The sequence below is a fragment of the Thamnophis elegans genome, chromosome 2, assembly GCF_009769535.1.
Source record: "Thamnophis elegans isolate rThaEle1 chromosome 2, rThaEle1.pri, whole genome shotgun sequence".
In the NCBI taxonomy this organism is placed as follows: domain Eukaryota; kingdom Metazoa; phylum Chordata; class Lepidosauria; order Squamata; family Colubridae; genus Thamnophis; species Thamnophis elegans.
In genome coordinates this window covers 153,174,885-153,199,950 of record NC_045542.1, presented here as the reverse complement: position 1 = coordinate 153,199,950, position 25,066 = coordinate 153,174,885, and the positions used below count along the sequence as shown (strand labels likewise).

The following is a 25,066-nucleotide window of genomic DNA, read 5'->3' as shown; positions in this document are numbered from 1 at the left end:
GATGCCAGGTTTTTGTACTTGTCATTAATGTGAGCCAATTGTCAAGCATTCAAAGGTAAATCAAATGACCATGGGGATACTACCATGGGGATAAGCATGACAAATGTTCGCAAGTCACTTATTTTTTCAGTGCTGTGGTAACTTTGAACTGTTGTAAATTGAGGGCTACCTGTATGAACCAATTGATGCCAGGTTATTATTACACCCATCATAAGTGACAGTCGGCCCTCCAAGGTCTCTTCCAACTCTGCTATTGTATTGTATTGTATTGTATTGTATTGTATTGTATTGTATTGTATTGTATTGTATTGTATTGTATTGTTCTCCAGTGCAGAGAAGAGCAACCAGGGTGGTTAGGGGAATGGAGACTAAAATATATGAAGAACGGTTACAGGAACTGGCCATGGCAGGTCTAGTGAAGAGAAGGACCAGGAGGAACATGATATCAGTGTTCCAATATTTGAGGGGCTGCCACAGAGAGGAGGGAGTCAAGCTATTTTCCAAGGCACCCGAAGACCGGACAAGGAATAATGGATGGAAACTGACCAAGGAGATTCAACCTGGAAATAAAGAGAAGTTTTCTGACAGTGAGAACAATCAACCACTGGAACAGCTTTGCCTCCAAAGGTTGTGGGAGCTTCATCACTGGAGGCTTTCCAGAAGAGACCAGACTGCCGCCTGTCAGAAACAGAATAGGTTCTCCAGCTTGGGCAGGGGGTTGGACTAGATGACCTATAAGGTCCCTTCCAACTCTGTTAATCATCTGTTAGTTGTCTGTCTCCCTGTATTTTATTTTCTATGATGAAACAATACATTTCATCATAGAAACCCATCAATAAATGCCTGAAAAGAGGAAAGGGGCAGGGCCTCGTCCACCCACTCAGATACGGTTTGGAGGACAGGGGAAAAAAAGGAAAAATAGCAGCCAGCACAACAGCAACAGCAGCAGCAGCAGCAGCCTCCTCCTTCCATCGGCCTTGATCGTCACTTCCGCCCAATACACACACAAACACACAGAGAAAGAGAAAGAGAGAGAGAGAGAGAGAGAGAGAGAGAATGAAGGCTGGCTGCGACTTCCCGCCGGGAGCGCCTTCGCGGGGCGGTTCGGGCTCTGCCCGGAGGAGACCCTCCGTTTGGGGGCTCCTGTGCCTGGGGCTGTGCTGGTGCCAGATCTCCGGGATGGTCACTCCGGATCAGGTAACGCCGGCGTGGAGTCGCTCGACTTTGAGGGGGGGGACGGGGACAGATGCCCGCTTTGGGCGCTGGGATCGTCTGAATGAAGAAGTCCCCTTCGGGCTAAGCGAAGCCCCCCCTGACCCAGATGCCTCCTGCGTGCGGGAAAAGGTGGGGTGGGGTGGGGTGGGGAGGTGGCCGGGCAGAGGGGCTGCCTTGGAGGAGCAACCGAAGCCGCGTCCCTTGGCTAAGCTGCAAAAGGACCGAAGGAGACAGGAGGTCGCCCGGGGAAGGGACTCCCGCCACTCGGGTGACTCACAATAGCAGGGCGGTTGTTGTGGTGTCGGTGGTAGTTGAAGTTTAGCCGGCTTGCTTCGCTGCTCCGGATTGTTGGGTGGTTCACACGCGCGCGGCGTGTGTGGACCGGTTCACATCCCAGCCGGCGAAGGAGCAACTTAGGACGCCTTTCGGGGCTGGAAAGGGACCCTGGAGGTCTTCTAGTCCAACCCCTTGCTGAAACAGGAGACCTTGCCCCATTGCAGACAGATGGATGTCCGCTCTCTTCTTCTTTTTTCTTTTTTTTTCCAATTCAAACCGTTATTGTCAGAGTACAACGTGTAAAGAATAGAATAGAACAAGAGTTGGAAGGGACCTTGGGAGGTCTTCTAGCCTAACCCCCTGCTGAGGCAGCAAACCCTACACGGCTTCAGACAAATGGTTAGCCAACATCTTTTTGTGTGTGTGCATTTCCTTGCTCTTTTTTAAAAACACAAATAATGCAAACAATACATATAAAACTGAATTAAAAAAAAAAAGACGGCAAACCGTTACACCAGTTGTTTGTCCTCACTGTCAGAACATTTTCTCCTTATTCTATGTTGCTTCGTTACTTTCCACCTAGTGCTTCTTATCCTGTCTTCAGGTGCTTTGGAGAACAGATTGACACCTTCTTCTTTATGTCTATGGAGATTCTCAGTCATCCAGGTCACGAGTGTGCTTTTTCAAGAGGCAACGGGACTTTCTGTTTTTTTCTTTGAGGACAAAGAAAAAGAAACTTATTGGATGAGAAGTGAAACAACTTCAAAGAAAACCCAGAAAGTCCTGTTGCCTCTTGAAAAAGCATCTTTGGGACCTTCTTCTTTATGGCAACCCCTCAAATATTGGAACACTGCTATTCTGTCACCTCTTCTTTTCACACATACCCCAGTTCCTGCAACTGTTCTTCATATATTTTAGCCTCCGGTCCCCTAATCATCTTGGTTGCTCTTCTCTGCACTCTTTCCAGAGTCTTAACATCTTTATATTGTAGTGACCAAAACTGAATGCAGTATTCCAATGGTGGCATTTCCAAAGCATTATAAAGCAGTACTAACACTTCATTTGCCCCAATTATGGGAGGAAGCTAGCTGCTTCCATTCTCTGTCAATCGGCTCGTCACAAGAGTCCATCACGACAGAAACCCAATATTTTTACTGTTGCCTTTGTTGCACAAATAAAACACACACACACACACACACACACATATACATACATACATACACACACATACATAAACATACATACACACACATACACACACACACACACACACACAACACATACTAGCAGGATACCTGTGCTAACAATGGTCATAAACTATGTGATCAGGCTAAGCAGGAGGGATTTGATTACAGTCCATTGGCTCAGTGGTGATCGGTGATTGAAACATCTAAGGGAATATCGCTCCCACCACCTTGAGTCCGGAAGCAGTTTCATAGGTGGAAGGTGTAGACATTTTGATGAGGTACCGATGTTTAGTACTGTAAGGAGCCCCAGAGCACCCCAGAGTGAAGGAGTGGAACATCTGCCAGTTTGAAGTGAGGTAACGGAAAGTGAGACTTCTTTTCAGGTGGGATGGAGGAGTAGAATGTCTAACTCCTTAGCATCTGAGCATGTTAATATAAGGCAACTGGCAGTTGGAATAGAGTTCTTTTCAGGTGGGGAGGGGGAGTAGAACTCCTTAGCATCAGAGCGTGCTAATTATTTTATAAGAAATATTAATGATCTGATGGTCGTTTCAAAAAAATCCATTCTTAGCGAGCACCTAGAAGCCAAGGGGAACATATGTGCCAAATTTCAAGTTTGTAGGCTTTACGGTTCTGGAGATTTCGTGATCAGTGAGTGAGTGATACCAGTGAATGCATTTGCCATTTTTTATATATCTACAGTAGACTTGAGACAACTCTCTTTCTCCTGAGACTACTGTAAATGATATGATTAGTAAAGAGAATGAATTGAAATTTTGCAGTTGGTAGCTGAGGGAGATCTTGTTTGCTTGTGTTTGTCTATTAAGCTATCCTATTTTGATTGGGCATAATTAGGGCTTATGTATAGGACAGTTTTAAGCAGTTCTCAGACTGGCAGCTTCTGAGCCCTGTGTGGGAGCATAGTACTCGGAATTGTTAGGTTTAAGGTTTGTAAAGCAAAGTTTTACAAATCAATTTGTACATCAGTAAATAAATAATGGGCATTACAACCTCAACACATCTAAGGGACATCAGGCTCAGGATGGCTTTTCTAGGAAATTTAGGTATTTATTAAATGTCTCAGACTGCAAAATTCCATGAAGACCATTCAGGCAGTTCTCAACTTATAACCATTTAGCAACTGTCCAAAGTTACAATTCCCCCCCCCCCTTCAAAAAAAAGCTACTTACAACCTGGTTCTGAAATTCGGACAGCCAGCTGCCCCTCACCCTGCGGTCACGTGACCAAAATTTAAGTGCTCAGTAACCATCTTGAATTTACAATGTCTCACGTTCACATTCTCAATTAAGTTCAATTACAATTATGGCTCAATTAAGTCAAAACATTACCTGTAATTAGCAAGATCGTTTGCATACAGCTAGTCCTTGACTCACAACACTTTGTTTTAGTGACCATTCAAAGTTACCCTGGCACTGAAAAAAGTAACTTATGACCATTTCTCACGCGATCACTGCCTCATTCCTATCGTCGCTTGATCAAAATTCAGACGCTTGGAGACGGATTCATATTTATGACAGTTGCAGTGTCCTTGGGGTCATGCGACCACCCTTTTGCAACCTTCTGACCCTGTTACTAATTTAACAACTGTACTGATTCACTTATCAACTATGATCAGAAAGATCGTAAAATGGGCCAAAATTTAATATCTGTCTCCGTTAGCAACAGAAATTTGAGGCTCAATTGTGATCGTATGTCGAGGACTACTTATATATAATGTCTGAGTGATGGGTCCCTTTTTTGACAATCACAGCTAGGTGTGTGTACAGTTTCTCTTGCAAAATGTTTTACATTCTTTTCTGTGCAGAGCAGTGGTGGGATTCAGCTGGATCGCACCTATTCGGGAGAACTGGTTGTTAACTTTCTAAGCAGCTTGTTAACTTTCTAAGCAGTTTAGAGAACCGGTTGTGGGAGGAAATCTCCTTTTGTTTTTTCCCACTTTGCAGGGCTAATCCTGTAAGGAAGGCAGGAAGGAAACACTCTGGTGTTGTCTCTAGCCTAATTTTATTGCTCTGCTTACAGAAACTGCCTCTCCGGTTAACCCTTATTACATTCTAACAGCTAAGGTGAAGCGCCCATTGACCTGAGCGACATTGAGTTGGCCACGCCCATGCGGTCACATGACCAATGAGCCCCACCTACCCAGATGGTTATTAGGGCAGAGAACCGGTTGTTAGATTTTTTTGAATCCCAACACTAGTGCAGAGCCTAGCAATGTCTGTTGGGCTTGTTTATTTCCCCATCACATTTTTCACTCTTTGGTAATCTCCTTCTTGTCCTGTGCTCTGATCTTTGTACCTTTTGTCCCTGACAGCTGCACTTACCTGCATGTTTCCCATTCTTGAGTGGGCAGAAAAAAAGACTGGGATATTTTTCACTGTCTCTTTGTCAAGTCTTGGTTTGTCTGTGATGAAACCAGAAGGCACTGCTGTTCCTGCTGTCACAATTTTGACACAGGATGAAGTTAAGGAGAAGTTAAGCCTTGTTTGAAATAACTTTGCTCTCCCACTTCCAAAAGGGTGTATGACAACTCACACAACCACAGTCAACTTGCTCCGGCCAACTCACCATGGCTAACTCATCGCAGCCAACTTGTCACGGCCAATTTGCTGTGGCCAACTCTCCACAAGATAACTCACTGTGGGACAAGAATTACACTAACATCAAAGAAATGGTAGAATAGAATCACTAAAGGAAGGATGTAACAGGAGTGACAGAATGAAATGTGAATGACATTTTTTTAAAAAATATTCAATAATTAAATTGAATTATTAAATTGTTCTGGCGTGAGTTGTCCTGCAGTGAGTTAGCCATGTTGAGTTGGCTATGGCGAGTTTGCCGCAGCAAGTTGGCTGTGGCGAATTGTCCTATTCTGATCCCAGAATAGTATTGAATAGTGATGCTTGCAGTGCAAAGGAAAGGTTAGAGTTAGGAAAACAACAGAAACTACCAAGACTTAAAAATATCACTGGGAACTGGATAGATTTCAGCCCTGATTGTATCAATGAGATGCTGTAATATGTAGTGCTAGCTGGATACCCGTGCCTTGCGATAAAACTATGTGATCAGGCAATGCAGGAGAAATCCGGTTCAATCCGTTGGCTCAGTGGTGGTCGGTGATTGAAACACATAAGGGAATATTGCTCCCGCCACCTTGAGTCCGGAAGCAGGTGGAAGGCGTAGACATTTTGGTGAGGTACCGACGTTTAGTACTATAAGGAGCCCCAGACTGCTCCTGAGTGACGGAGTGGATCGTCCGACAATTTGAACTGAGGTAATAGACTGTGAAACAACTGGCAGTTGGAACAGATTTCTTTTCAGGTGGGGAGGGGAGTAGAATGTCTAACTCCTTAGCATCAGAGCCAGGGGTGGGTTGCTGCTGACGTTACTGGTGGTTCGTTTCACGCGCGTGCCTGATACGCACTGCCGCACATGCACAGTTGCCTGTAAAATGTTCTGTGCATGCAAAAGGACAAAAATCCATGCCGGCAATGCCAGCGGCGACCAGTTTGGAGATGTGGCCAGCCTGTGTCGCTGCCAGTTCTGCGACCCAGACCAACAAACCACTACCGATTTGGCTGAACCAGTGAGAACCAGTAGCAACCCACCTCTGATCCGAGCTTGTTAATATAAGGTAACTGGCATTTGGAACAGAGTTCTTTTCAGGTGAGGCAGGGGAGTAGAACTCCTTAGCATCAGAGCGTATTAATTACTGTATAAGAAAAGAAATAATGGCAAGCCACTTCTGAAAAAAACCTTGCCAAGAAAACTGCAGGGATTTGTCTCTACGCAGTCTCTGAGAATTGGACAGGATTGAACGAATGGGCGGGCGGGGGGGAAATAACACCATCCCAAAACTGGTTTTGCTTGAAGATCTTGCATGGATGCTTTCAGAGGGAGTCTGTCCATCAGCTGATAGTAGGGCTGCTTCGGGTATGGGTGTAGGGGGAAGGACAATTCAAGGACAATTTAAAATAATGTTATCAGGTGTGTGTTTACCTTGCTGAGGAGAGAAGGATTAGCTTAAAGTCCCGGGACCAGCTTTTGTGCCAAAGGGAGTGTGATGTCAGCCTAGAAGACAATAAGGAAAAAAAGATAGGATTCCTGCATTGTGCTAACCCAAGATGTGATTTTATTTAGTTTAAGTTTACAACTACATGAATCACTCTCCTTTGTTAAACCCTGGTTTTATTAAGTTATTGCTACATGTAATCGTTTTAAGGGAGAGGGCTGCCTCTGATCTTCGAGTGGGGAGTCTAGGGTTGCAATTCAAGATGTAAGCTAGGCTAAAATATTAAAAGGGGCAGTTTAGTTCACTGGTTAAGATGTTGACCTAGAAATCAGGTGACTGTGAGTTCTGTGAGTGCAGGAAAATGGCTGGGTGACTTTGATCTGTCACACTTAGCCTAGTGTGGGGAAAATAGAAAGTGGAAGGAATATTAGTATATTGGCCACTTTTAGTTGTCTATGAAATGCAAGATAAGAATCTAGAGCAATGTTTCTCAACTTTGGCAACTTGAAGATGTCCGGACTTCAACTCTCAGAATTCCCCAGCCAGCGAATGCTGGCTGGGGAATTCTGGGAGTTGAAGTCCGGACATCTTCAAGTTGCCAAGGTTGAGAAACACTGATCTAGAGAGTTGTTAATTGCAGGAAAAAAAATAATTAACTATAATATAGCAGAGAGCCAGTTAGCTATAAAAGACACAATGAACTCTGAGTTCTAGTCTTCCCTTAGACATGAAACCAGCTTGGGCCACTCCCTCCCTCTCAGCCCCAGGAACGGAAAAATGTGCAAGGCACTTCCAAGCTGGGGAATTTATCCATATATTCACCAAGGGTCAAGACTCAAGATTGACTTCGAGGCACAGGAGGGGAGGAAAAGCTGTACAGGAAGTCCTCAATTTAAAACCAAAATTGAGTCTGGAATTTTGGTCGTAAGTTGTTGCGTTTGTAAGTCAAGTCACCATATGACCGGAGTCATTTTTACAATGGTCATTAAATGTGATATCGTGGCTTTTTTGCAGATTACAGGTCATAAATCCAAATCCAGCTTATCCAATGGGTGTTTTTTTGCCAGAAAATGGCAACAACAATAACAACACAAAATGAAATTATATGACCTCAGGATTCTACAACCTGTTGTAAATACGAGCCAGTTGCCTAGCACCCAAAAGGTGATCATATCACTGCAGGGACAGTACAGCAGTCATAACTTTAAGGAGAAGTCATAAGTAACTTTTTCTTAGTTCATTGTAACTTTGGTCATTAAGCAATTGGTTCGGAAGTCAAGTCTATTAAAAATAACAGTTAAAAATCGATAATTATTTTGGAGGGGCTGCTGACTGCCCGTAAAACTTTGGAGGGCAAAATATTATCTGAAAGGCCTCTTAATGTACACCCTAGTTTACTTTTGAAAAAACATAGTTAATATTTTTTGGGTGGGAAGGAAAGTACAAATCTCCTATGTTTTTAACTCCAAACTCATAATAGAACTAGATGAGGTTTGCGGTCACTGTGAGTGTTTAGGAGTCAATAAATATTCTGCTGTTTGCAAAATGATTCATCTTCACTTCTGATCATGTGCCCAGCAGTTAACAGGAAATGTCAGGGATATGTAAGAAACAATGGAAATTTGTTTGAAGGTTTTGTCCGGTTTATAATATTTAATATCACGCTTTTCCTTCACGGAGCTCAGCATTTGATCCTCTATCCCTTATCTTTTATGAAATCTGAAATGTTATCATTTCTGCAACTACTAACAGAGTGTTAGATTTGCTTTGTTACAGTATATATTTACCTTGAGTGTTTCTGGGTTTTTTCTTTTTATTTGTGACTTCTAAATATGCTTAGTTCTGATTGGGATTTTTGGCAGACTGAAAAGCAGAGCCAACGACGGTGATCAATACAGGTAGTCTTCAACTTACGATCACAATTGAGCCCAAAATGACGGTTGTTAAGTGAGACGTTGAGTTTTGCCCCATTTCACAATCTTTCTTGCCACAGCTGTTAAATGAATCACTGCAGTTGTTAAGTTAGTAACCTAGCTGTTAAATGAAACTGGCTTCCCCATTGACTTTGCTCATCAGAAGGTCGTAAAAGAGGATCCCATGACCTTACGACACGGCACCGGTCATAAATATGAACCAACTGCCAAGCATCTGAATTTTGATCACATGATCATGGGGCTGCAAAGGTTGTAACTGTGAAAAACAGTTGCGTCACTTTTTTCAGTGCTGTTGTAACTTTGAATAGTCACTAAATGAACTGTTGTAAGTCAAAAACTACCTGTAACGAAAAGCAGGTGAGTAGACCAGCTCTTCAGAACTTTTCTGGACCAGGAGAGGACAGGAGATCGCCCACATGAACTCTGAACAGTTGTTACTTTCAAAGAGACCACAAGACTGGTTCCCACTGGGTTTTGACCACTGGGAGACAACAGAAATAACCATCTTGTTCACAACCACAGTCAGCACCTTTTAAAAGCCACTATGTTCGTAAGCTTCCTCTTCCAATCACATTTAGAAATTGTTAACTACTTTTGAGATATTGTCTAAAATACACAGCTAATTAATTGAGAATATAAAATGACACAAACTCTTTTAACATTGAAAATACCAAAGCATATGTGGAGAAATAGAATCCGAAGTTAGTAATGTCCATATCAAAGTTTGCTCCTATGGCTGGACTGTGCCTAAAAAAGATGTTACAAAAGAACCAGCAAATGAGGAACATATTTTATTTGACAAGACAGAGATGGCATCGAAAGTGGATCTGCAAATAGCTGCAAGAATGACATGAAAGAGGATCTTACTGTACATATAAGAGATGATGCTTTAAAAATCTAAGGAGAAATACAAATAATAAACCAAAATTCAGTCACACTTTTGTTGCATATAGCATCAATCTCATGAACTCTCAAGTTTCCTATTTCCGCTACATAGTCAAAATGGATAGTGATTAGTCTGTGGGTGGGTGGGTGCAGATATATCTTTATGTATGTATATAGAACGTGTGCTCAGGGACACAGTGGTTCAGTGGCTAAGACGCTAAGCTTGTCAATTAGAAAGGTCGGCAGTTTGGCGGTTCAAATCCCTAGCGCTTTCTATTCTTTCTCTTAACTATATTCTTTTCTTTTTTTTATATTTTCTGTGCTTATTTTTCTCCACCATTTCCCCTCTCTTTTTTCCGACCTTTGCATTTTCACTTTTCCTTTTCTTTCTTGTTCTTAGTTTGTATGACATTTGACTATTGTAACTGAAATCCTTAATAAAAATTACATTTATTAGAGGGTTTTTTTTTCTTTTTTGCCTTGTGGTTAGGTTGTTACTCTCTTGCACATTTTTGGGTGAAGTTGTTCCCTAAATTTCAAGATTCTGAAAACTAGTTCCCTCTTGGTATTTTCAGTGCTTCTGCTTCAGTTTCTGTCCTACTTGTTCACTCACTTAAGGACGTTCTTACTGCATTCCATCACGATACGGCCTTAAGAATACAACTGTGCAGTTGGAAGAGGGTTAGCTTTGTTGTTGTTAGTCGTGAAGTCGTGTCCAATCCAACATGGCGCCATGGACAACGTTCCTTCAGGCCTTCCTGTCCTCTACCATTTAAGTTCACACTGACTCCATCCAGCCACCTTATTCTCTGTCGTCCCCTTCTTCTTTTGCCCTCCATCTTTCCCAGCATTTGGCTCTTCTCCAGTGAGTCCTTCCTTCTCATTGGGTGGCCAAAGTACTTGAGTTTCATCTTCAGGATCTGGCCTTCTAAAGAATAGTCAGGGTTGATCTCCTTTAGGACTGACCGGTTTGATGGCCTTGCAGTCCAAGGGACTAACAGGAGTCTTCTCCAGCACCAGAGTTCAAAGGCCTCCATTCTTTGGCGCTCGGCCTTCCTTGGCCTTCCAACCTTCACAGCCAAACATTGCAACTGGGAAAACCATAGCCTTGATTGTACGCACTTTTGTTGGCAGGGTAATGTCTCTGCTTTTTAGTATGCTGTCTGGATTTGCCATACCTTTCCTCCCCAGGAGCAAGCGTCTTTTAATTTCTTGGCTGTAGTCCCCATCTGCGGTGATCTTGGAGCCCAGGAAAATAAAATCTGTCACTACCTCCATTATTAGGGGAGAAATGTTATGATACAGGATATAAAAATAGGAGGGATAAGGATAACAACATATATATAGGTATGGGTACAACATAAGGAAACTGGGTGTAAATTCTAAACAGTGATTTGGAAAGGAGGATTAGAAAATTTTGTTACTAAATATTATGGATGTTTAGCTAGAATAGGACATAAGAATTCAGTGTTAATGGGGGATTTTAGAAATAGTAAATGAAAGGCCAGTATGTGGTTATGTATTAAATCTTGGTATACTTTATGATGAAGGACATTTAAATAATTATAGTCAAATGAAAATGGAGATATGATGGTGGTAACATGTATAAATATCTGAGTTAAAATACTGAGTTAATAAGAATTATGTTTGTTGACTGTGGAAGAGATGCACGAGTCTTTTTGTAACCAACTGATACACTTTCTACAGCCTGTAAAGAAGGATGTGTTGTGTTTGTTTTGAAAAATAAAAATAAAAAAAATATTTAAAAAAACAAGGACAGGGGTCAGTGGTGAGATTCAAACATTTTCACTACCGGTTCTGTGGGTGTGGCTTGGTGGGAGTGGCTTGGTGGGCGGGGTGGGGGAAGAATACTGCAAAATCCCCATTCCCTCCTGATCACCTGGGACTCAGGAGGCAGAGAATAGATTGGGGGCGGGGCCAGTCAGCGATGGTATTTACTGGTCCTCCGAACTACTCAAAATTTCCGCTACCGGTTCTCCAGCACTGATCAGAACCTGCTGAATACCACCTCTGGCAGGGGTCCATGTGGAGGCCAAGCCTCATGGATAACAGATAAGCTTATGATTTCTCCACCGCTTCTTTGCAGCCAAGGCCTGATGAACTTCCCCGGTTTGTCTCAGCAGGTGAAGCCTCGTATCGTCATGGAGCAATTGCTCTGGGTCAGTGGCGGCGCAATCGGGGAGGTAAATACGTTCAGGGTCCCTCTCATCACAGCGACACCTTCTGGCACCCTCTTGGCCTTTTCAGAAGCCAGGAAGACATCTGATTCTGACAGCGGAGCTAAATTCATAGCCCTTCGCAGATCAGTAGACAAAGGTTTGTGAGGCTGAAGAAGCAGGAGGGGCGGGAGTAGGCGGTGGTTTCTGTCTCAGGGGGCAGATGTCTCTAGGGCCGCGATGGTGAACCTATGGCACGTATGCCAGAGGTGGCATGCAATACCCTCTCTGATGGCACACGGGCCGTCGCCCCAGTTCAGTTCCACTGCACATATGTGTGTGTCTCCCACCAGCCAGCTGGCCTTGGGTCTCTGCGTGGGGAGCGGGGCGCACAGGGATCTCGCACAAATCTGCAGAAGTGGGGCATGTGCGGGGCGGGGGGGCATGTGGGGGGTTGCATGCACAGTGTGTTCTGACCTAGGCTTCCCCAAAAAGCAGGAAGCAAATTCCTGGTCCCGACAAAACCCCTTTTATTAAATGAATCTGAATTCTTCTCATTCATAATCAGCAAAGGCCTGGTAAACAGTCTTTCCAAGGTGAATGTATGACCACAGACCTTAGCTATATTGGAAAGCTGCCATGTAAATATTTTCCAAACGCAGTGCTGTGCAAGGAAAGACTTGGCACAGAGTCTGTGAGATTCATGGATAGATCTCCACTTTCCTGAAACGAATGAACGAATGCCCACTCCCCTGTTGCTCCTCTTTTATTTCCCATGGGAGGGGCCATTCATCGTCCACCTATGGCCTTACTCCCAAGTCAACCCTGATTTCTTAGCTGCTCTCTTCTTCTGGCAGCTCTGCGCATGCGCACACTGGAAACAGGTTCCTGCTGTTCCTCTGCTTCACTGCTGTCTACCTCCAAAGGCAGCTGAGAACTGCCAGACTGCCTTGGCCCCCTTTCTGCCTCCGATGCAGAGCCCTCATCTGCGCCTTCCCCATCCTCTAGAACTGGCCCATGTTCCTCCCCAACCTCCTCACTATCCGACCCTGCTGACAGCTCCACTGTCCGCTGGCGGGCCACAACACAGCGCAACTCTTGCTAGTAATCCAAGAGGATTACCAGACTGGTATCAGACTGAAAAAGCCGAGCAGAGAAATTTAATCCGTGATCTGTCTGTCCTCCTAGGTGCTAACTGGAGCCCAACTTCATTCATAGTTGATGATGGTTCCCTCACAGACGGTCTCAACCTTGGAGCTGTGGTGATAGATTGGGAAGAGAAGAAGGTGTTCTTGATATATACTCTCTGTGCACACTACCGGGGATGTTCCACTGCCAGCGTCATGATCATTCGCAGCTCGGATGACGGGGTGACATGGAGCCGTCCCCGGAACCTCTCTATGGAAGTTGGCACAACCATGTTTGCCCCTGGACCGGGCTACGGCATCCAGGTAAGCCTACACCTCAAACATAGAGGCGGTAAGAATGATTGCGCTGAATTATTCACTGTTTTTCTTACTTCACACCCTCCCACCACCCACCACCCCCATTTATATGTGTCATGAGGAGGAGGATGTGGGACTGGAACAGAACAAAGCCTGTAGCAAGCATACTAGTGTTGATCCTTATCAACCGCCATTTTTACAAACGAGCAAATTTCTGCCTCTTCCAGGTAAACAAGTCAGCAAATAGGAGCAGATCAGTGGTGGGTTCTGGCCGGTACACCCCGGTTCGGGTGTACCGGTGGCAACTGGGAGCAATGGCTACTGTACCGAAACGGTGCTTTGGTGGGCCCACTCACCCGCCCGAGTTCCTTACCTGTTTTTAAGCCAACCGGGCCATTTGCGCACACACACACGTGCAGCGTACGGCCCCTGCACAACCTCCGCCAAGCAGCTGGAGCATCACTAGGTGGTGGGTGCACATGCATGCGCAGCGTGCATGCCCATGGTAGATGCCCGGCCCCGTCGCAGCGTACCGGTTGCGACGGGATCCGGAACACACCATTGGAGCAGATGAACTAATTCTACTTTATTGTAAGGCTACATTAACAAAATCTGCAAGTCTGAAAATAGAAGCTTTCCACTACTACTTTTAACTGCTTGGAGATCCATTGGGGCAGGTCCGTTCTAAGTTTCTTCCTCTGACCGTTAAGCCATTGCGGCTGCTGCCTCTCTTGTCTGACTGTCTGTAGAGATTCTCAGTCATCCAGCTAATGGTTGTTCCAAAGGAGCTTCTTCTGGAGGCAACTGGACTGCCTTGTTTCACGGTGTTCCAAATCTAAGCAGAGGTAGCATTTTCATGGAAGAATGAAGTGCACCCTCTTGTTCCCTTTTAAGAAAGGGATGGAGGAGAGAAGCAGTGCAGTGCAACGGTGAAGGAAACGACAATTAAGTGCTCACATTTCTAGCTGTCAGACCCAATAAACCAAGAAAAACACCTAGTACTGTTTCCAAGCAGAGTTCTTTATTGTTCCACACCTATAGACAGAATCTTGCCAAACTGGAATACAGTGCTATCTACATCAAGAATCCACTCTGAGAATATTAGTGTCGGAGAGAGACTGGCTGAGCCAGGGGGAGAAATCAAGTGGGGAATTAGTCTGGAATCTCTAGGCACACATGGGCAAGGTCCGACTCTCCCATTGAATGCTGTTGAAACTTATCCAGAGAAGATTCCTGGATTATGGGGATAAGCAACAAAGTAACTAATTGAACTCTTCGTATGTGGATCTGATTGTTCATACCTGAGAATTAAAGAGTTGCTGTCTTCACCTTCACACAACATTCCTGGCAGTGGTGGGTTCCGGGAGGTACGGCCCAGTACCGCTGTACTGGTAGTAGCCAGGAGCAGCGGCCACCATACCAGTACGGTGGCTCGTTTGGCCCACCCGCCTACCCGCATTCCTTACCTGTTTTTGAAGCAACCAGGCCAATTGCGCACGCGCACACAGCGTGCGGTGCCTGCACGGCCTCTACCGAGCAGTTGGATGTCACAAGGCGGTGGTGTGCGCATGCACTTGCGGCGCGCATGCCCAACAAGGACGTCGGCCCCATGTGTAGCGTACTGGTTGCGACGGGAGCTGGAACCCACCACTGATGCTTGGCCTATCTGTTATTCCTCTGAAATGCACTTCCTCCCAACTTACTATATTCCATCACACTAACCAATCTTGTCCTGGTTTGCAGAAACGCTACGAGCCCAAGAAGGGACGCTTGATAGTTTGTGGTCATGGGACTTTAGAGCTGGACGGGATCTCCTGCCTCCTCAGTGATGACCACGGCATGACCTGGTATTATGGGAAACAACCTTTGCATGGCATCCCATATGGACTGCAGAAGAATTACAGTGACTTTACTCCTGACGAATGCCAGGTCAGTACAACTGCGAAGTTCGAACCTTGTCTCTGGAGTTTTACGTCTCAGAAAAAAATCAAAGGAGTCACTGCTTTAGAATGTTATTTGCAGATGAGGGACGTTTATACTTACAATACAATACAATACAATAGCAGAGTTGGAAGGGACCTTGGAGGTCTTCTAGTTCAACCCCCTGCCTAGGCAGGAAACCCTATACCGTTCCAGACAAATGGCTATCCAACATCTTCTTAAAGGTTTATCTGTATTAAAATGTATGACACCCAGGTGTTCATGCATTTATATGTACATGTAAAATAAAATTAAAAACTTGAATATTTTTTTTAAAAAAAAACATGCTGTGTATGGCTTAGCAGGGCTTGGGAACCTAGTCATTGTGATTCACAAACCATGGCAATAGAAAGTGTGAGGTCCTAGCCAAATATAGAGAAAAAGAAAGATTGGAATTGCTTATCCCAAATCTTCTCAGCTTCTCATTGGTCTCCTTTTCGAACAGCCCTATGAACTGCCAGATGGCTCCGTAGTGGTGAATGCCCGGAATGAGAATTTCTACCATTGCCGATGTCGCATCGTGGTTCGCAGTTACGACGGTTGCAATACCCTTCCGCTGGAGAACGTCAGATTTGATGAGGGTTTAGTGGATCCCGCAGTGGCTGCAGGAGCTCTTTTCAAATCCGGCCTGGTTTTCTTCACCAATCCAGCCCATCGCGAGTTGCGTGAGTAAAAATAATTTTTAAAAAGTATGGGATTTTCTCTCTGTTTATATATTTGTACCAGAGGTGGGTTGTTCCCAGTTCGGCCCAAATCGGGCGAACCGGTAGTAGCGGTGGCGGGATGCTCCGCCCACCTGTCCAGACGCTTCTGCACATGTGCAGAAGTGCTGCACATGTGCGGGAGCACACCCAAACCTGTAGTACCAAAAAGTGGCAACCCACCTATGATCTGTACCCAGGCATACAAGTTGCACAATGCTACTGTTTGCTTAACTTTGGTGTATTATTGGTGTATTATTATTATTGTTATTATTATTATTATTATCGCAACAACAGAATTGTATCACAGCGGCCAGTTGTTCCGCCGGATTTGGCATTGATTACTAGTCGGGCCCCACCCAGGGGCCTAGGACGTCGTAATGTATTTTCGTAATATGCGTGCAGATCCAAGCAGTGCGGTTTTTTGCATTTGACTGATGGTGATTTTGTCAATTTTTGTCAATTATTGTTGTTGTTGTTGTTGTGTTGTTATTTGGCCAATTGGCCAAATTCATTCAAATTGCTGGGGGTGGGAATTTTTTTTCCTGATTCTTTTTTTTTGATACACAACTCTCTTCTCCCTACAGACATTGAACAGTCTGCAATTGACACAAGATATTTTTGTGTCCGTAGTACTTCTATTTGTTCTGCACTTTGCTTAAGCTGCCGTTAATTCTGTTAATTTCTCTATTAAATCTTGGAATCAAAATTACAGGTAAAGACTATTATGTATGTGTGCGGAATACAAGCTGGCATGCGCGCACCGGAAACCAGAATTTCATTTCCTGATGCGCGCATGGCCACTTGGCAGATTCTCTTCCAGGTTGCATCCCGATGAGTGCGCACACGCAGTCCCTTTTCGGCACTTGGTGCCGAATAGGTTCGCCATTACTGAAGTACGAGGTACTGCAAAAACTGTCTGGGTAACATTGTTATTTATAACATTTAATGCAGAATGTGCTGCATTAAATACAGCACAGGCTGCAGCAGTTAAAAGATTTTTTTTCCCGATCTTAAAACAGCAGGCTTAACTAGCCAGCCAGCCAGGTGTCACCTAGGATTTCCTGAATTAAATTACCTTGATCACCAGGAAACTAAAGCGTCCTCAGGGTCACCTGAATAGTGCAAATGGATGCAGATCCTTCTTGGAACTGTTGAAAGGACTGTGTTGTAAACAGGAGATAGGTGGTGCCCTATCCCCCCCGCTCCTCTGTGGAGAATGTCCAGAATATGGACTTTCTGTCTTCAAAAGAGTGAAACGTCTTGTTAAAATGTGCAAATATCTCAAAACTGGTTTTTCTCAACCTTGGAAACTTGAAGATACTCGGACTTTTTAACTCTGCTGGTTAATCCTGGGAGTTGAAGTCCACACATATGAATATTTGCAAGTTTAAAAAATTTAGGTGACCCTCAACTTACAACCATTCATTTAGTGACCATTTAAAGTAACCGACTTATACCATATTTTTGGAGTATAAGACGCACCGGAGTATAAGATGCACCATGATTTTGAAGAGGTAAATTTTAAAAAAAGTTTTTACACTCTGCAGGCCTCCCAAAGCCTCTGCACGCCTCATTTTTTTGCAAATAAAATAAAATAAAAATGGACGTGCAGAGGCTTTGAGAGGCTTGTAAAGTCCTCCTGGGACCTGGCGAGGGGCAAAAACGAGCAAAAAACAGACTGTTTTTTGCAACAAAAAAAAAACAACAAAAAGGGCATGCAGAGGCTTTGGGAGGTTTGTAGAGTGCTCCTGGGGGCTGGGAGGGGCAAAAACGGTCTGTTTTTTGCTCATTTTTGCACTCCCCGGCCTCCAGGAGCACTTTGCAAGCCTCCCAAAGCCTCTGCACATCCATTTTTGCAAAGAGGGCAGGGTTTCGGGAAGCCAAAAATTCTGTATTCAATGTATAAGATGTACCCAGATTTTTACCCTCTTTTGAGGCAGAAGATGCGTCTTATAGTCCGAAAAACACGGTAAGTTGCACACTGAATTTTTTTCCTTTCCATTGCAGGGGTCAACCTGACGCTGCGCTGGAGTTTCACCAATGGGTCTTCTTGGTGGAAAGAACCTTTCCTTATCTGGAGAGGTTCCAGTGGCTATTCCTCCATGACTACCCTGGAGGGAAATTCTCTGCGGGACAATCACTGCCTCTTTATCATTTACGAGAAGGGCGAGGTCGATTATACAGAAAGCATCTCCGTGGCCAAGATTAGCCTCAATGGGCAGCTCTGACCCCTCTTTTCCGGGGCATCTTAAACATTCCCCAAGTTTGTCATGGCAAGGAAAGGAAAATGTGTGCTTGAACTGGGGAGAAGCCAAACGAACGTGTTTTGGGGATCTGAAGAATGCAATTGAAGGACATGGGTAGCGAGCTTGGGCATATCCCAGCAGAAGTTGGGGTAGCTAAAGAGGACCACATATTTATTTTTCAATCGTGCCCTGCACTTCTCTTTGTGCCTGCCTAATAGGCAACACACACACACACATGCGCACACAAACCCCTCCTCAAACCTCTCTTATTTCTTTCTGACCTTCTGAGGTTGAATCTGTTTTCCTGTGCTTTTCCTCACATTTATGAATGTGTACAGATTTATAGAATTTGTGGGTAGATCGGGTAAGGATGGGCGGATCCCTGGAACGAAACACAAAGGCAGACTCAGTCAGATTTGTGAAGGATAAATTTATGCACTTTCTACTGACTTTCTGAACAATAAACTGGAATCAAGAGCAGAAGATGTCACCTAAAACCTATGTCGACATGCCTGAGGGAGGACAAGCCAGTTTTTCTTCTGCGTTGCCAACTCCTGTGATTTCAAATGAATGTATTTAAAGCCTGTTTCCCAATTTTTTTGATAGGGCAAGTTGCCTGTACGGCTTATAAAAACGTTGGACCGTGAATTTTAAGAGCACAAAAGAAATGGGGTAGGGGGCAGAGAGGCGAACAAGCAGGGGATAGTTTTGAGATAAAAATACTTACAGAGGTTCTCAGTCATCCAGGTCATGGTTGTCCCCAAAGGTGCTTTTTCAAGAGGTAACAACTGAAGTTTGTTTTTCCTTGAAGACATTTTGCTTCTCATCCAAGAAGTTTCTTCAGTTCTGAACGTCAGTCGAGCGAAACGTCTTCACGGAAAAAAAACAAAGTCCAATTTTGCCTCTTGAAAAAGCAACTCTGGGTTGTAAAAATATTTTTGTAGAAGTCATTGAAACGGCCCCTCTACATCTGCTACTTCTCTGCTGATGTATTTCAGGAATGCAGAATCCATGGGCTCTATTGAGCCCCCCACCCCCCAAAAAAACCCTTAGTTTTTACTCCTCCTGTACCTCAAGATCAGCAAAATGGCTGCATTTTGGTGGCCTGTATTTTAAGGATGGATTGGGGGTGATTTGTACCCCATAGATTTTGTTCCCATTTCTAGCCTTAAGTTTGCCAACCTAAAGCTGCTAAGCTTGAGAAATGCTGCTGTAAACAGTTGGAGTGCTTACCCTGGTTTATATTTTAATGATGACTCTTCGTGGCTGGGTTTCTTTATGCCATAAAGTTGTGGCCCCTTTGGGCTAGAGAGGATAATCTGAACACATTTTGCCTCTTTTCATTCACACATCTCTCTGTTGTTTTTTAGAACTCCAATTATCACATGTCCTCTATAAAGTCCATATTGTGACTGTTTGAACCAGTTTAGCCCTCCAGGGAATTATTGTGCGATCTTGTTTGATGGGCCAAGTTTTGGGAAATTGATTTTTTTTTAAAAATTGTTGCTGTGGCAGTCATTTTATTTTCGACATTTTTTAATTGACTATTATAAAGCATGAAGTCCTTTTCGACGTGGGTGTTAAGGAGTCGAAAACAACTAGATAGCAGATCATCATTCAAGCAATTCTAACACCTTGGTGGGTGGCCAGCTTGCTTCCAGTCTCCGAATTCTTTTCATGCATTTAAAATAAGATAAACCGGTAATTCCTGACCCCAGAACCACCCATACAAGAGTGGATGCAGTCAGTAAAACTACAGAGCTCACCTTGAGCTCCAGGCAACCGTCAGGTAGCATAATTGATATCGTGAAGCTAATTCTTGGAAGAAGAAAAGAGATCTGAGCTCAAGGTCTATATGCCATAGATTTTATGTACGCTTGTCAGAAGCATCATTTTACACACGCTTGTCAGAAGCGTCATGGAATAAAGCTTTAGTGGTTGATAATTCGAGCAAGGTCTTTTTTTTTTTTCATTTTGAACATGACAGATTTAAGTGACGTGTGCTGAAAAACTAAGTTACAGGGTGGGAATGGCCTATTTTGATCCAGGTGTGCTAACCTTTACATATTAACACTACCATGTCCTATGAGGTTTCAAGGCACAACTAATAAAAACAAATCCTTGCAAAATGTCCTCCGAAGAAACTACGACACATCATAACTTGTCTTAAGGAAGAAAAACTCAAAAAGGAGAGGGGAGCGAGCCATTATTTCTACCGTAACCGTTTTGTTTATTTATTTTAATCTTGATTTTTATGTGGTTTGCCTTTTCAATGTTGATTTTTATGAGGAGTGCCTTTATCCAGATGTTGGAAGTAAACTCTCTTCAGTTACTGGAAGATTAATAAACATGAAAACAAAAGATGAATGAAATTAATGAAATGTGATTCCTTTTATTAAATAAGCAGAGGTTTATCTCAGATTTCAGCTTCTTGAGCCATAACTTATATTGTATATATCTGTCTGTGTATAAACCACCCCTTTGAAGAAATTAATTAAAAGGCTTAGTATTTATTTTTTTTTAAACTGTTTTACTGCTGACTGGGAGGCCTTTACAGACTTTTTGGTGAAATGTGAAAAAAATGAACATTCCTTATGGTTTGGATGATTAGGAAAGGTAGATAATAGAAAAGAAAATAAGTTTGTTTTTGTAACCATAAAGTATGAGGTAATTTTGTATGTGTTGTAATAATTGTAAAGAAAATTAGAAACTACTTTTATCTTTTTCTTCTTTCTTTACTTTTGGATTTTCCTCTGTTCTTTTTCCTTTTTACATTACATTAGTTCTTGTTAGTTTTTATCCTCTGTTTAAAATAACTAATTAAAAAAATAATGTGTATTTTTTAAAGCCTAAGTGCATCATTATTCCCACTTGGGTGGAAACTAATCAAGGAGAGAAGCAACCTAAAACTGAGAAGAAATTTCCTGGGGAACAATTAATCAGTGGAACAACTTGTCTCCAGAAGTTGTGAATGCTCCAACACTGGAAGTTTTTAAGACGAGATTGAACAATCATTTGTCTGAAATGCTATAGGGTTTCCTGCCTGAGCAAGGGGTTAGGCTAGAAGACCTCCAAGGTCCCTTCCAACTTTGTTGTTCTACTCCTACCCTATTCTACCCTATTCTAAACTTCAGCCTTTTTCAGGATACAGGCATCCAAGCCCAGATCACCTTCCGTCTTGACTACAACAATGCATTCATACTGGGCTGCACTTGAAAAGTATCCAGAAACTTCAATTAGTTCAAAATGCAGTGGCCCACATGGTTGTGTGCAAGCTTATATTTGCACATGTATCACAACTTTTGAGGGAGCTACATCGGCTGCTGATTTTGTCTCCTGGTCCAATTCAAGGTGTTGGTTGTCACCTTTAAAGCCTTACCCCAGTTATTTGAAAAGCCATCTTTTCCCAATTATATCTGACCCACCAGACCAGAGAGAGGGTATGCTACTTGTCCCCCTTTTTAAGGAGTTCCACCTGGTGGGATCAAGAAAAAGGGCCTTCTCCATGGTAGCCCCTTCCCTGTAGAACATCCCTCCAGAATGTCCCAAGGGTACTTTTTTTCAAAGAGGCAACTGGACTTCCTTGTTTTTCTTTGAAGGTGTTTCGCTTCTCATCCAAGAAGTTTCTTCAGCTCGGACAGGATGATGGGGAATGGAAAGATTTATACTCCTTGCAGACATCTGGTTATTTGCATTTGCTAGAGAGTCGTTGAGGCCACTTGGAGGTTTATCCAGGGCTGTGTAGTAGATGAGATCGATGGCTACTCAAGATAGATGGCGGGTACAGTACATTAAACACAAGTATTCAAAGCCCTAGAGGGAAGCAAATTTGTACAGGTAATCCTCGACTTATAACAGTTCAGTTAGTGACTGTTCAAAGTTACAACGGCACTCAAAAAAGTGACTGATGACCATTTTTCACACTTAACGACCTTTGTAGCAGCGCCATGACCATGTGGTCCAATTTTAGATGCTTGTCAGCTAGTTCATACGTATGACCGTTGCTCTGTCCCCAGGTCACCTGATCGCCTTTTGCAACCTTCTGGCAAGCAAAACCAATGGGGAAGCCAGATTCACTTAACAACCGTGTTAACAACTTCAGTGATTCTCTTTTTTTTAAATAATTCTTTTTATTTAAAACAAAGACAACACATCCTTCTTTACATGCTGTAGAAAGTGTATCAGTTGGTTACAAAAAGACTTTCGTCCATCTCTTCCACAGCCAACAAACATAGTTCATGTTAACTCAGGTGTTTTAACTCAAATATTTATGCATGTCACCATCATCATATCTCCATTTTCATTTGACTATAATTGTTTAAACATCATCATAAAATATACCAAGGTTTAATACATAACCACATACTGGCCTTTCATTTACTATTTCTAAAATCCTCCACTAACACTAAATCCTTATGTCCTATTCTAGCTAAACATCCATAATATTTAATAACAACATTTTCTAATCCTCCTTTCCAAATCACTGTTTAGAATTTACATCCAGTTTCCTTATGTTATACATACATACATACATACATACATACATACATACATACATACATACATACATATATTTAAAGTCACAACCCCTGGTATGCCCAAATATGGGAGGAAGGTCACACTTCCACTCTCTGTCTTCGGCTCGTCACAAGAGACCATCCAGACAGAAACCCAATATTTTTTACTGTTGCCTTTTTGTTACATTATTTATTTATCAGCATAAATATAACATACATACATACATATATATATATATATATATATACATACATACATACATACATACATACATACATATATATATATATATATATATATATATATACGTTGCTATTCTTGTCCCTCCTTTATTTAACTATATCCTGTATCATAACATTTTCCCCCTAATAATCAAAAGTTTAACTGTATCTAACTTAGTTCTTTTTTATTAACTTTTATATATAATCCAAAGGGATTTCTAATCTTCCTTACATTATACTCATCATAACACTACACATTGTATACACTAGTAACATTATCCTCACTTAATCACTTATGAACTTAAGTGAGTCTCTTAACAACTGTGGCAGAAAAAAAACCTGGGTCGCAAAATGGGGCAAAACTCACTTTAACAAATGTCTCGCTTAACAACAGAAATTTTGGGCTCAATTATTTTTGTAAGTCGAGGACTACCTGTAACTTGGCAACCACTAAGCTGCAGAAATGCTGAAGTAGTCAGGCACTAGGACCTTGAAGTGCTTTGCTCAGAAGTGGTACCCACTCTTGCTGGGAGCAGAAGGCATCACCAGAGTCGCTTGCAGCATCGTTGCTACGCATCTATTGCTGCAGAAATATGGCCAGCCAGACCCAGGGAATTCAGCAGCTGCTGCAGGCAGAGAAGAGGGCTGCAGAGAAGGTGGCAGAGGCTCGAAAACGTGAGTTGGAGCTCCCGGTTGTTAGGGAAGATGCTGGAAGTAGGGTGGAGGCTGACATGCAGTGGAGAATGGCAGCATCAAGTGGAGAATGGCAGCATCTCTGGCAGCTTCTTGTGGAGAGGAATGGCGGAGATATTTTTGAGGAATTCTGGGGCCTTGAAAGGTCATTTCTGCCTTGTCCTTGGACTTCTTTGTCTCCACCCCAGGAAAGGCCAGGCGGCTGAAGCAGGCCAAGGAAGAAGCCCAAGCTGAAATTGAGCAATATCGCTTGGAACGGGAGAGAGAATTCCAGCAAAAACAACAGGCGGTGAGATGAAGGGGTTTCAGCTTACTTAGCCTTTTTTGGGGGAGGAGGGTGTTGTTTGATGAAAAACCGATGATGAAACCCAGAGGAAAGGTGGGGAGATGAATAAAAGACGAGAAGGGGATGTGGGTGATGGAGTCGGAGTTTTAAGAAGCCTGATAGGAATTTGGGAGAGGAGGAAGAGAGAAAAGGTGGCACAGGAGTCTGGATAGCTGAAGGCTGCAGTTGGCCTTTACAATTTCCACTGCATTTTAGGATAGTTTAGTTTAGTTTAATGAAATTTGTATGCCGCCCACTCCCATTGGGACTCTGGGCGGCTCACAGGCAAGATAAAAGCATTTTTAAAAAAATTTAAAAAAGAAATACAATATTAAAATTAACACAACATCCATTCCGTCCAAGAAGGGCTGGATATTAATCAACAGCCCCAGGCCTGCCGGAACAGCCAGGTCTTGGTGGCTTTATGGAAGGCCGGGAGAGTAGTGAGGGTCTGGATCTCTACGGGTAGTTCGTTCCACAGGGCCGGCGCAGCTACAGAGAAGGCCCTCCCCCGAGATAGGGAGTTTTGCATCAAGATCAAGGTTTCTGAGACATTTGGTGAGCCCCAAATGTTTTGCTTCTTATTGAAGTCAAGGTATGTAAGACCATAATCTGGCCCCCTTGAAAACAAAATACAAATAAGCCAGGGGTGGGTTACTGCCGGTTCGGTGTGCAAAAATGTTTGCTGTCACCGATGCGGATTTTGGCCAGCAGACATATTCACATTGTGCCCAGAGAGAAAAATATCTGCCTCTACCTAGGATCAAACTCACAGCCTTCTGATTGTGAGGCAAGAGCACCACCTCTAGGCCAACACATCACTCTTTGAACTGTCACTAAATGAATTGTTGATATTCGAGGGCTACTTGTATTAGTGCTTCATTCCTTATTATTTTGGAACAACCTGGATTTTTTTTCCCCGCCCTCTCTAGGCGCTGGGCTCGCAGGGGAATCTGTCCGCAGAGGTGGAGGCTCAGACCCGCAAAAAACTACAAGCTATGCACGGAGGGCAAGCTCGGGGCAAGGACCAGGTTTTGCGCCACCTTCTCACTACTGTATGGAATGTGCAGCCCCAAATTCACCCCAATTACCGCCTGGCTGTCTAAAGGGCCTAGTGCCCCTGCCTGCAGTTGATTGGTGGACTTCTGATGTGCTCCTTATTCTCAACACGATACGCTTTAGATGCCCAAATACCCAAGTCCCCTATTTCCTCCCTATATCTTCACTGAA

General features: G+C 43.4%; 2 protein-coding genes across 3 annotated transcripts; both read left to right on the top strand.

Moving 5' to 3' along the window:
* The first annotated feature begins 1,005 nt into the window (after positions 1–1,005).
* NEU1 (neuraminidase 1) lies at positions 1,006–20,177 on the top strand. 2 transcript variants are annotated; one of them, XM_032211023.1, is made up of 6 exons: positions 1,006–1,197; positions 11,669–11,864; positions 12,893–13,155; positions 14,893–15,078; positions 15,575–15,794; positions 17,841–20,177. In XM_032211023.1, the coding sequence occupies exons 1-6, from the start codon at positions 1,057–1,059 to the stop codon at positions 18,059–18,061; spliced, it is 1,227 nt and encodes a 408-aa protein (XP_032066914.1). In that variant the 5' UTR covers positions 1,006–1,056; the 3' UTR covers positions 18,062–20,177. The 2 variants fall into 2 exon arrangements, with proteins under 2 accessions (XP_032066914.1, XP_032066916.1); XM_032211025.1 differs by having other exon boundaries at positions 1,007–1,197; positions 11,672–11,864.
* Positions 20,178–23,356: 3,179 nt separating this feature from the next.
* On the top strand, positions 23,357–25,066 carry ATP6V1G2 (ATPase H+ transporting V1 subunit G2). Its single transcript, XM_032212046.1, has 3 exons — positions 23,357–23,493; positions 23,700–23,800; positions 24,769–25,066. The coding sequence occupies exons 1-3, from the start codon at positions 23,412–23,414 to the stop codon at positions 24,940–24,942; spliced, it is 357 nt and encodes a 118-aa protein (XP_032067937.1). The 5' UTR covers positions 23,357–23,411; the 3' UTR covers positions 24,943–25,066.